Raw genomic sequence first — 12,449 nt, 5'->3', positions numbered from 1 at the left:
GCGCTTCCCTCCATTATATTTGAGCCGCGCCCGGCGCGTTGCCCACCGGGAGTTGTAGTCAGTGGCGCGTTGCCCTGACGCCGGCCGGGCCGGGCGTGGGGGCCTGTGGGAGGTGGCGCGGCCGGGCCCAGCTGCGGGGCGGAGGCGGAGGCGGAGGAGAGGCCTGCGGCGTCAGGGAGCGGCGGACTGGGAGTGGGCGCCGGAGCCGAGCCGAGCCGAGCCGGGCCGGAGCGGGCGGCGAAGGCCGGCGCGGCGAGCAGCAACCATGTCGGTGTTCGGGAAGCTGTTCGGGGCTGGAGGGGGTAAGGCCGGCAAGGGCGGCCCGACCCCCCAGGAGGCCATCCAGCGGCTGCGGGACACGGAGGAGATGTTAAGCAAGAAACAGGAGTTCCTGGAGAAGAAAATCGAGCAGGAGCTGACGGCCGCCAAGAAGCACGGCACCAAAAACAAGCGCGGTGAGGCTGCCCGGCCCCTTCAGACTTGCCACGGGCTCCCCCCAGGCTCCCCGGGCCCGGACTTCACCTTCGTCAGACTCGCCTCGGAGTCTGGTCTGACCCTGGAACTCTCCGGGTCAGACTTCTTGCCGGGTCTGGGACCCCCTCCCCGACTCCCTTCAATGTCTCCCCGATCCCTGGACTTTTCCATTGTCAGACTTATTCTGCCCTCTCCCCTCAGCCTCTCTCCACCCCGCCAGGCCCCTTCAGACCCCTATCTCACAGCACTTTCCTCCGCCCTCACTCTGTCCCTTTCTCTTCCGCCTTTTCCTTCTCGCCTCACCCACCTGCCTAGCTACTGCCCCTGCCTCCTCCTCGTTTCATTTCTGCCCCCATCCTAGCATTTCGGTGCCTCCTGGTCCTACCTGTGCCCTCTCCCGACTCCTCGGTGGAATCTGTGAGCTGCCCTTGGCCTCTCCCCCATCCTCTTAACTCAGAATTCTCGTTGAAAAGCTTCCTTGCTGGAGAGAAAAGGGGACTGGGGGAGAGGAGACCCCCTGATTCCTGCTCTATTCACTTGCTGAGTGAACTTGAGCAAGTTGCTTTCCCTTTGAGGCCTCAGTTTCCCCATCCGTCAGCCAGGGTTCTGCCTCTGTTGAGGCCTAAGGTGTTTTCCAGCGTTGTGCTTCACTTTTTGTTGCCTCATAGCTTGGCCTTACCAAAGTTTCCCGTGGCGCAAGCCTTCACCCCGTGACTCACCGCTTCCCCATCCCTCTGAACCAGAAATAGAGACTCCCGACTCCTCCCCAGTCCCCACTACTGGGATTCAGGGCCGCAGTATTGAATGTTGAGGCACTGCTTGCTTCACTTCCTGTTGTCGTATGTCTTTCTGGGCATTCTAAGTGCTTTGTGTTTTTCTTAAGTGAGATGAATGTGAAAATGCTTTAAAACTGTAAAGCAGTTTAGAAATGTTTGCTTTTTCTTGTTATGGCCACATGAGAGTGAATCACAGAACGACATCCCTTCCCCTTGAGAGGGGTTTAGGATTGAGGTAATTCACTCAGAAGTCTGCTAGTGACTAGTAGTGTGACCTTGAGCTAATTTACCTTTCTGAAAGGAAAATCGTGGATTTACAGTGCTCAGCACATAGTAGGGGCTAAATCGATGTTTTCTCCATTCTAATAGGAGAACAAAATAGCCTATCTTGAGGATGCTTCTCTGCTGATAGTCAACAGATATTCTGGAAATTCTTTTTAGTGCCTGCTGCATGCGCTGTATTCATAGGGGTGAACAAAACACAGCCTCAACCCTAATGGGAGAGAAGACAGAAACAGGAAAATAAATGAAGAAAATATTGTCCGGGGGTGATAAGTACTAAACACGCAAAAAGATGGTCTGATAGGGAGTGGTGGAGTGGGAGGGATGCCACTTTAGATAGAATGGTCAGGGAAGGCGTGTTTGAAAAGGTAAAGTTTGAACAGTCTGGAGAAGGAACCAGCTCTGTAAAAAAAAAAAAGGGGAGGAGCCTTCCGGGCATGGAAAGCAGCATGGGAAAAGGCTCGGAGGTTGGCAGGTTGTAAGAAACCGAAGAGAGAGACCCCTGTGTCCAGAATGTAGTGCTTGGAGGGAGAGTGGTATGGAACAAAGGGGGCGGGGCTTGGACTTCGAACTTGTTGGTGGAGAGTTTGGATTTTATTCCAAGTGGATGGAAAGCTTTTGGAGGGTATTCTACTGGAACGTGTCCTTATTGACAGAGTTTTAAAAACATCATCTGGCTGCTCTTTGGAGAGTGGGTGGGGGATGAGGGTGGGAGCAGGGAGAACAGTGAGGAGGCAGCTGCCGTGGTCCATTTGTGGCCTGGACTCCAGTTTAGTTGTGGAGATGGGAACAGGGTTATATTTTGCTGTCTCTAGCTTTTTCCTCTGATGACTCTCCCTCAGTCCAGATCCTCTGTTTATGGTCATCAGAATCAGTGTTTTTAGCTTTCTGCATTTTGGAATGCAGGAGGAGGGTGTCAGTTTACCATTTTCCTCTGATCTTTTGGTTTGGAGCTAGCTTAGTTTCCGGAGTTTTTTTTTTTTTTTTTTTTTTGAGACAGAGTCTCACTCTGTTGCCCAGGCTGGAGTGCAGTGGCGCGATCTCAGCTCACTGCAACCTCTGCCTCTCGGGTTCAAATGATTCTCCTGCCTCAGCCTCCTGAGTAGCTGGGATTACAGGTGCACGCCACCATGCCTGGCTAATTTTTGTATTTTTAGTAGAGATGGGGTTTCACCTTGTTGGTCAGGCTGGTCTCGAACACCTGACCTCATGATCTGCCTGCCTCGGCCTCCCAAAGTGCTGGGATTACGGGCATGAGCCATCGCACCCAGCCATTTCTGCAGTTTTGGCGATCGAATTGACTTTCAACGGGCTGCGGGAGAGCTCGCCGGCCAACTGTGGAGGACCAATCTCAGTTGTCAGACTTGCTGAAAGCAGGCTGTCTTCCTGAGTTTGCTTGAGAGGATGGGAGCTACTGTAACCTACCCTTCTTTTTAGCATCCTCTAGGAGGAAGGTCTTAGTGTGGGGAGGTGAACACTACCACATTACCATTCAGTTAGTCTACTTATTCACCTGCCACTATGCTGGGACCTTGAGAGTCAGAGATGAAAATACACTGTGTCAGCCCTTCAGGAACTCAGAATTGGAAGTGTGGGGTGGGAGTGTATGTGCGTGTGAGAGAGCAGGAAATGATTATAACAGTGCAGAAACAGGAGTGTGTCCATGCGCTGAGGCTGCAGAGGAGGCGGCACCTGTTTAGGGGGAAAGGGTAAAGAAGACCTGGTAGAGGAAGGAGAACGTGAGGTGGGTCAGCAAGGAGTTGGGTGTGTTTGGGAGGCAGTGACAGTGTCGCCTCTGGAGTCTGTGGGTGGGACAGGAGATAACACTGAGAGTGGCCTGTAGTCTTTGGACCTTGACCTGGAAGTGGTGAGGAGCTCTTAGCTGTCCTTTATTTTTATTTATTCATTCACTTTAAGCAACAGGGTCTCGCTCTGACATCCAGGCTGAAGTGCAGTGGTACAATTATAGCTCATTGCAGCCTGGAACTCCTGGGCTCAAATGATCCTCTCACTTCAGCCTCCTGAGTAGCTAGGACTTCAGGCACATGCCTAGCTAATTCAAAACATTTTTTTTTGTAGGGACAAGGTCTCGCTGTGTTGCCCAGGCTGGTCTCAAACTCCTGGCCTCAAGCGATCCTCCCGTATTAGCCTCCGAAAGTGTTGGGATTACAGTCACTGTGCTCAGCCCTTGGCTGTCTTTTAAAGCAGAGAGTCATCATATCTGTTTGGAATTTTGAAAGAGCACTCTAGCAGCAGCTTAAAGGAAGAAGTGAAGACTGACCAGGAAGGGACTGGAGGCAAAAATCCCATCAGGGGCAAGGATAGTGCCTTTCAGACCTGGGTTTGAGCTGCAGCTTCATCATTTCCTTGCTGGGTACCTGGGGCAGGTTACTCTGTACCTCAGATTCCTCCTCTACAAATCAGGGTACTAGTGTCTGCCTGATTGGATGAAAATATGTTATGCATGCAAAGCTCCTAGGACAATGCCTGCCATATGGTAAGTGACCGGTAAATGCTTGCCATTATCATTATTACAAGGAGACTTGCAATTCTTCAGGTGAGAACAAAGGGCCTAGTGTAGAAGCATGGGAAACTGGAAGAGAAATAATACATGTCTGAGACTTTTCTGAAGGAGAATCAAAAGAGACTTGGTGATTTGTTGTAATTGTGGGAGTGGGCAGGACGAAGGAGAGAGGGGAGTGGAGGATGATTCCCCAATTTATAGCTTGGGCAGCTGGTTGGATGGTGATGGCATTAATGAAGTTGGGAAACAGGAGAAGGAGCGAGTACTTCATAATTGTATAGTCCTTGTAGGTTTGGAAAACCCCTCAGCATCCCCTGAGACTGTGAGGTCCACGAGTAAGATGTGATGGTCACATTCATCACTGTGTCCCCACCACCTAGCACAGTGCTTTGCATGTGGTTAATGGTCAGCATTTGTTAAATGAAAAAAACAATCTTGTGGGTAAGTTCTGTTATTCCCATTGTACAAGAGAGGAAAATGAGGCTCACTATGGGACGAACTCAACTCCAAGACCAGTTCTGTTGACTGTGGGCATCTTGTGTTGTTTACTCCCATGATGACCAAGGGTGTCATCATGACCATCACCATGTTCATTTAAACACTCAGTTCATTAAACACCCACCTGTGCAAGGTGTGGTGCTGAGTAGGGGAAAAAGAAGTGAAGCAGAAACAGGCTATTCCCTGCTGGGTGTGTAGCCAAATGTAGATGCTATCTTTGAGGCATACACATTGGAAAGATGAAACAAACTTCAGAAGCTTTGAAACAGACCTCAGAAGCTTGAGTAGAGTATTTGCACTGTGTAGGTGTGTCCCAGGTAGTGGTTCCAGTGAGGAGCCTAGAGCAAAATTTGGATTGCATGTTTTTTCCAAATTTCATTTCTTTTTCTTTAGTCATATATTCATTCTTAAGCATGTGGCAGGCCCTTACTGTGTCCTAGGCCCCATTCTTAGTGCTGAGAATGTAGACGTGAACCAGGTGTGGTCTCTGCCATCCAAGGGACTTTAATGTCATCATTTATGAAATAATATTCATCTCACATGGCTATGGTGAGGATTAACTAAGATAATATATGAAAGAGTGTGGCAAATTGTGGATATTGAGTGAGTGTACTTTTCTTTTCTGATAAAGTTATTGTTGATCAGACTTCTTTGGTTTAGTTGTCTCTTTCATTGAGAACTGGATGGAAGCCAAGATCAGCGTTTAAGTGAACTGACAAAAATCACCCAAAGCTAGGTCTTTTTTGGTACCTTTCTAAACAACGCCCTTTGGTTTTCTCCCTAAGAAAGGTAATCATACTTTTCTGGAGAACATGTGGGAAAAAAAAGAAAAGAAAAAAATGGAAGATGATCAAATATCAAAGATTCTTTTCTTTTTAAGTCTTGGTAACTAGCTAAGGAAATATCTACGCTAGATGGTTCAGATTTCCCTTTTTTTCCTGTTTTAGTAAAGATGAAAACAGTTGTAGACAAGATCACAGTTTAACGAGAATTGTTTAAGATTAGGAAATGGAGAGTGGCATCTAAAACACCCTACACTGGTACATTTCTGTGGATTTATGGATGCAAATCAGTTCATTTACAGGTTAATTTAGGTATAGCTGAGAATGTCTGGATGCATAGAGGCTAGGAGCTCACAAGAGATATATCTTCATTAAGTTCTGCTCGTTGCTGGAGTGAGGGTGGTTTTCTCATGTTTAATAAAGTCTCTCTCAAACATGAGCATATGTGAAGACACCGTAATAAGTTAAGTTTATAGTGAACGTGGCTCTTTGGTTCTCTGGAATCAAGATCTCAGGTTGAAAAGCACAGTGTCTCAATGGTGCATGTGCCAGCAGGATCTCTTATCCCAGAGGCCCAGGGATAGAAAACTCGAAATCCACCCAGGGAAGTGAGCAGTGGGAATTTCCCTCAGTGATGCTTAAGTTTCTTGTTTGGAAAAATGGTTGGCTAGATTGAGTTTGGTTTACTTCTTAAGACAGGTGGAGTACCAGAGGCCTTATGTGTTGGCTATCCAAACATGCTGGTTCCTTTAATTCAAATGACAAAATCCTTATTTTGCTCCATTTGGCAGGGAGATTAGATATTTTTAAGTGCCTGCCAGAGTAGGTTTATAATGTGATTTGTAACTCAAGATAGATTTTGTTTGGAAGTTTAACTAAACGTGAAGACCTGTGAGCAGGACTGTTTTGCTTGGAGAAACCTTGAGTTGTCCAGAGTTGGGTTTCAGTGTGGAGCGAGGTCTTGGAGAGCATCCTGTGAAGATGTGTGTGAGCCAGCCATCTCTGAGGCATAAAGCCAGGACCTAATTTGTTTACAGTGGTCCAGAGCCTTGACATGAAGCCAGAGCCCACCAGGAGGAGGGGCAGCGCTCTTGGGGCCTTGAGGAATTTCTTATGAAAACTTAGTCTTCTTGCTCAGAATTATTTTGGGTTGTGCCACTGTCTTTAAGAGTGTGAGAGAGAGGATATTAGAAAACAACTTTAGTTGGTCATTTTGCAGATGGATGATTATATTTAGAAGGGGAAAATCTGAGCATAGCAATGGGAAACTACAGCTCTAGCTGGTTACAGTACTGGCCTGTTTTTAAGCTGTTTGGCTCAAGTCAGCAATCATTTATTACGTTTCTTCTAGGAGAAAGGTGTGGTGATGTAGGCAAAAGATTCCCAGTTTGAATGCAGCTTTACCTTTCACCAGTAGTACCTTGGCAGTTACTTATTTTCTCTGAGTCTCAATTCCCCCGTGTGTGAAAAGGGAAATACTACCAATACTTACTTGTTAGGGCTCTTATGAGGATGTGGAATAAGTTGATGTATGTAGAGTGTCTGCCAGAATGCCTGGCAAATAGGCGAGATGAAACTGTTTCCTTGGCTTCTCAGGGATAGTCTTAGGGACAGGAAGGCTATAAAGATGGATGAGACACTGCCTTCTCCCCACAAGGGCCCACACAGTTCATCGAGGAAGACACACAGGTAAAAGTAACTATGAGAAAACGCAAACCCCAAGTTTACAAATGAAGTGTTAGAGGAAAATACAGCAGGAAGAGTTTAATTCATCTCTGAGGTTGCAGGTTCATCTCACCCAGCCCCCATCCAATGCCCAGATTCCCTCTGTGGCATTCCTGCCAAGTGATTAACCTCTGATTGAACCCCTCTGTTGACAGGATTTGTATTAGGTGCCCTATCCTCCCACACTACAGCATAGTCTGTCTCTGGACAGCTCTGACTGTAAAATCACCTTTCTTATTTGGGACTGATACCTGTCTTTCTATAGTACCTACCTCTGCTACAGGTTGGGATGAGAGCTCCATAGGGAAGCAGCCTGGGCTGGTGAAAAGAATGTGGGATTTGAGGACAGAAGCGTTGGGGCAAATCCCAGCTTTGACACTAGACATTTGTGAACTAGAAAACGGATTGTGATTTCTGCCTCTTGGGGCCACAGAGAACAGGTCTGATCCCACTTCTACATGACAGATCAAGGAAGATTGTGCTTATGTCTCAAGCCTGCACTTCTCTAGGACAGCCCTTCTACATTTCATTGACTGTCCATTTTCTGGTGCTTCTGTTCCTTCCTTTTTATCCTCCTTTGGATGTGCTCCTGTTCACCAGTGTTGCTGTCTTTTTTTTTTTTTTGAGATGGAGTTTTGCTCTGTTGCCCAGGCTGGAGTGCAGTGGCGCCATCTCATCTCACTGCAACCTCCGCCTCCCGAGTTCAAGTGATTATCCTGCCTCAGCCTCCTGAGTAGCTGGAATTATAGGCATGCGCCACCAAGCCCAGCTAATTTTTTTGTATTTTCAGTAGAGATAAGGTTTCACCATGTTAGCCAGGCTGGTCTTAAACTCCTGACCTCAAGTAATTCACCCGCCTTGGCCTTCCAAAGTGCTGGGATTACAGGTGTGAGCTACCGCGCCCGGCCAGTGTTGCTCTTAAGGTGTAGAGTGGACAGAGTTGAATAATCTGAATATTGTAGCCAAAGTCTGAGCAGCACAACCCCAGAACAGGCAGGGCCGAGCCGTTTGTTTAGGAACTAGTTTGGTTACATGTGCTCTTTAGCCCTGATACTTCCGGTATCACCGAGACAGGGAAAAATGATTGTATTTTCCTGTGGCTTATTCATTAGTAAAGGGATGAGCATCTAGGAACCCCTAAAGTTTGTTTGGTCCTTCTTAAGGAGTCTTAGCTGAAGGATTGAATGATTTAAGTTCTTAACAAGAGCATCTGCTGGCTTGATTCCCTGACAGCTGATATTTCTAGCCCTACCTCCTCCCTCTTCCTTACAGAGCAAAGCTGGCTTGGAGGGCTTATTTGAGTGATGGAGGAAAGCTATACATCCCTCTGGTTGTGGTTGTTTAGCTCAAAAGGTCAGTGATGTGGTATAGTGGAAAAGGTACTAGCTTTGGGGTGAGAAGGCCTGAGTTCACATTCCACCTCTGCTGCTTGCTAGTTTGGTAATCCAGGGTAAGCCTCTTCATGTCTCTGAACAACAGCTTCTTTAGCTACAAAAATGGAATACAGAATTGACTACACAAGCTTTCTGCTCAAAGTGTGGGCTATGGAGACATCTGGGAAATTGTTAGAAATGTGGACTCTGGCTGGGCGTGGTGGCTCACGCCTGTAATCCCAGCACTTTGGGAGGCCAAGGTGGGCGGATCACAAGGTCAGGAGATGGAGACCATCCTGGCTAACACGGTGAAAGCCTGTCTCTACTAAAAATACAAAAAAAAAAAAAAAAAAAAAAAAAAAAAATTAGCCGGACGTGGCAGCTGGCGGCTGTAGTCCCAGCTACTCGGGAGGCTGAGGCAGGAGAATGGTGTGAACCCAGGAGCCGGAGCTTGCAGTGAGCCAAGATAGCACCACTGTACTCCAGCCTGGGTGACAGAGCGAGACTCTGTCTCAAAAAAAAAAAAAGTGGACTCTTAGGCCCCATCCTGACCTACTGAAGCAGAACCTGCATTTTATGAGATCCTCAGTTGATTTGTATGCCCATCAAAATTTGAGAGATTTTAAAACAGATCTGGATATTTTGCACTTTGGGGACTCTGATGTTGAGACCCCCAATCTTTGATCTTAATGCTGTATAGGTACACATTTGCATTTAATTTCAGTTGATCCATTTTCAAAGATGGTAGCTGGAAACTTGCTTCATTCATGAATCTATTTCATAGGTAAGTATGTAGTAATTTGAGCTGCATGCCAGATACTGTCCTAGTTGCTGGGTAAATGCAGATGAAGACAGGTCATTGCCTCTGAGGTGCTTATAATCTAGCCAAGTGACACAAGTAAACAGATAACCAGGGTACAGTGTGATTTTTTCTGGAAGCATACTTAGGATTCAGTTTGTGACATGCAGTGGAGGGAACTGGAACAACTTCATTGTGGGAGTGGGGAACTTCAATTTATGTTTTATCGAATAGTTATTTTGGGGAGTAATGGAATGTTAGAGCAGAAAGGAGCTCAGAATGTGTGAGTGCTTGAAACTTTAAATTAGTAGGAAAAGTTTTTTGAGAAAGAAAAACCAGGAACGTGGAACTATTTGCAGTACTTTAAAAAAGTACTTTATTTGAATCAGAAGCCTCTTAGCGGGGACATGAGAATGGATCAGTGTTTAACTTGGTCATAAAATAATTAGCTTTGGAATACTAAGTTTAAATTATAATTTATTATGATAATTAATTTGCTTAATTATTCAGTTAATGATTCAGTTAAAATTATAATTGTCTTCCTACGAAAGGAAGTAGGAACTAAGAAACCTGAGCAGTGGATTCTTTACTGTCTGCATAAGCAATCATTATAAATTCCTGGTTTGGCTGGGTGCGGTGGCTCACGCCTGTAATCCCAGCACTTTGGGAGGCTGAGGTGGGCAGATTACCTGAGGTTAGGAGTTCGAGACTAGCCTGGCCAACAAGGCGAAACCCCATCTCTACTAAAAATACAAAAATTAGCTGGGCGTGGTGGTGGGCACCTGTAATCCCAGCTGCTTGAGAGGCTGAAGCAGGAGAATCGCTTGAACCATGGAAGTGGAGGTTGCAGTGAGCCGAGATCGTACCACTGCACTCCAGCCTGGGTGACAGAGCAAGACTCCATCTCAAAAACAAACAAAAAAATTCCTGGTTTTGTAGTCTTTCTAATATCTAATAGTTGTATAAATAAAAATAAGACTTTACACTTGTGTAGCCCAGTCGCTGTTCCCTGCAGAGGTTTGGAGAGGAGTTGCTACCCAGACTAAGATTTACTCTGTGACTCCTCCATGAGGGTGAGGAATTTGATCAGCATGGTGTGTCCCAGAGTTCCCTGGACTTGGAGACATTGACTGACAAGACTGACATTTAAAACCCAGATTAGGCTGGGTATGGTGACTCACACCTGTAATCCCAGCACTTTGGAAGGTGAGGTGGAAAGATAACTTGAGGCCAGGAGTTTGAGACCAATATGGGCATCAAAGCGAGACCCCATCTCTATTTTTTTTTAAAAAGTTAAAAATAAAAGCCTAGATTATTGCTAGTTTCTTTCTTTTCTTTTCTTTTCTTTTTTTTTTTTTTTTTTGACAGTCTTGCTGTCGCCCAGGCTGGAGTACAGTAGCAAGATCTTGGCTCACTGTAACCTCTGCCTTCCGGGCTGAAGACATCCTCCCACCTCAGCCTCCTGAGTAGCTGGGACTGCAAGTGTGCACCACCATGCCCAACTAAATTTTTGTATTTTTATTTTTTTTTTTTTGTAGAGATGGGGTTTTGCCATGTTGCCCAGGCTGGTCTCAAACTCCTGAGCTCAAGCCATCCACCCACCTTGGCCTCCTAAGGTTTTGGGATTACAGGTGTGAGCCGCTGCATGCGGCCTCTTGCTATTTTATTTATTTATTTGTTTTTTTTTTTTTTTTGAGACTACTGAGTCTCGCCCTGTTGCCTAGGCTGGAGTGCAGTGGTGTGATCTTGGCTCACTGCAACCTCCACCTCCCGGGTTCAAATGATTCTCCTGCTTCAACCTCGTAAGTAGCTGGGATTACAGGCACGTGCCACCACACCCAGCTAATTTTGTATTTTTAGTAGAGACGGGGATTTCACCATGTTGGCCAGGCTGGTCTCGAACTCCTGACGTCAGGTGATCCACCTGCCTCGGCCTCCCAAAGTGCTGGGATTATAGGCGTGAGCCACCGTGCCCAGCCTACTCTCTTGATTCTCTATCAGGTGAACTAGTTGATTTCACCTCTCCAAAGCATGTTCTCCCTTTAGAATTTTGCACATAGGCAGTGTGTCGTTGCAGATTGCTTGGCAAATCTGGAGGCAGGACTTTGGGTGTCAAGTTGTAATGGGCTCCGATAGCCTTCTGTGGCCTTGTCTAAGGAGGGAACTGATATCAGCCTGGCATTCAGCTTGCTGCTCCTAGCTGACAGGGCTGCAGGGCTCACAGCTGCAGACAGCCCTCCTAATGCTTAGATTTTAGAGGTAATTTTGGAGGTGTAAAGGACACAGCAACATAGGCCCAGGCCCAGTTAAGTAATTTTCTTTCTTTTTTTTTTTTTTTTTTTGAGACAGAGTCTCATTCTGTTGCCCAGGCTGGAGTACAGTGGCGCAATCTCGGCTCACTGCAAGCTCCACCTCCCGGGTTCATGCCATTCTCCTGCCTCAGCCTCCCGAGTAGCTGGGACTACAGGCGCCCGCCACCACACCGGGCTAATTTTTTGTATTTTTAGTAGAGATGGAGTTTCACTGTGTTAGCCAGTATGGTCTCGATCTCCTGACCTTGTGATCCGCCCGTCTCAGCCTCCCAAAGTGCTGAGATTACAGGCATGAGCCACTGCGCCCAGCCCAGTTAAGTAATTTTCATCATGCTTAAAAACATTGTATTTCAAAGCAAAAAATTTTTTTTTTCAGAAAAAGTATCCCCAGGAAATGAAAACATTTCCCCCATCTTTGGGAAATGCCATGTACTTTACAAACTTGATCATGTTTGATCTTTTCAGCAGCTCCATGTGTGAGTGGTATTACCCTATTTTAGAGATGAGAAAGTCGAGGTTCACATTATATGAGTCACTGGGCAGATCTAGCTCTGTGACTTGGGGATCCTGAGGTGGGCTGGTATGTTTGATACTCCATAGGATCTCAGCTCTGTCTGAGTAGCTGGAACTATAGGCATGTATCACCAAGCTTGGCTAATATTTTATTTTATTTTTCAGACAGAGTCTCGCTCTGTTGCCCAGGCTGGAGTGCAGTGGCACGATCTAGGCTCATTGCAACCTCCACCTCCCAGATTCAAGCGATTCTCCTGTCTCAGCCTCCCAAATATCTGGGATTATAGGCGTGTGCCACCATAGCCGGCTAATTTTTGTTTAGCCGTAGGGTGAAGCCAATAGGGTTTCACCATATTGGTCAGGCTGGTCTCAAACTCCTGACCTCAGGTGA

General features: G+C 46.6%; 1 protein-coding gene across 1 annotated transcript in view; it reads left to right on the top strand.

Moving 5' to 3' along the window:
- Window positions 1-101: 101 nt before the first annotated feature.
- Window positions 102-12,449, top strand: part of CHMP4B (charged multivesicular body protein 4B) — a 43,051-nt gene continuing 30,703 nt past the window's right edge. The window contains exon 1 of the mRNA XM_032142377.2: window positions 102-455. Coding sequence (XP_031998268.1) covers window positions 266-455 — 190 coding nt within the window. The 5' untranslated portion in view covers window positions 102-265. The remainder of the gene's footprint in view (window positions 456-12,449) is intronic.

This window comes from Hylobates moloch, unplaced genomic scaffold, assembly GCF_009828535.3.
Source record: "Hylobates moloch isolate HMO894 unplaced genomic scaffold, HMol_V3 SCAFFOLD_21, whole genome shotgun sequence".
Classification (NCBI taxonomy): Eukaryota; Metazoa; Chordata; class Mammalia; order Primates; family Hylobatidae; genus Hylobates; species Hylobates moloch.
This window is presented reverse-complemented; position numbering and strand designations above follow the sequence as displayed.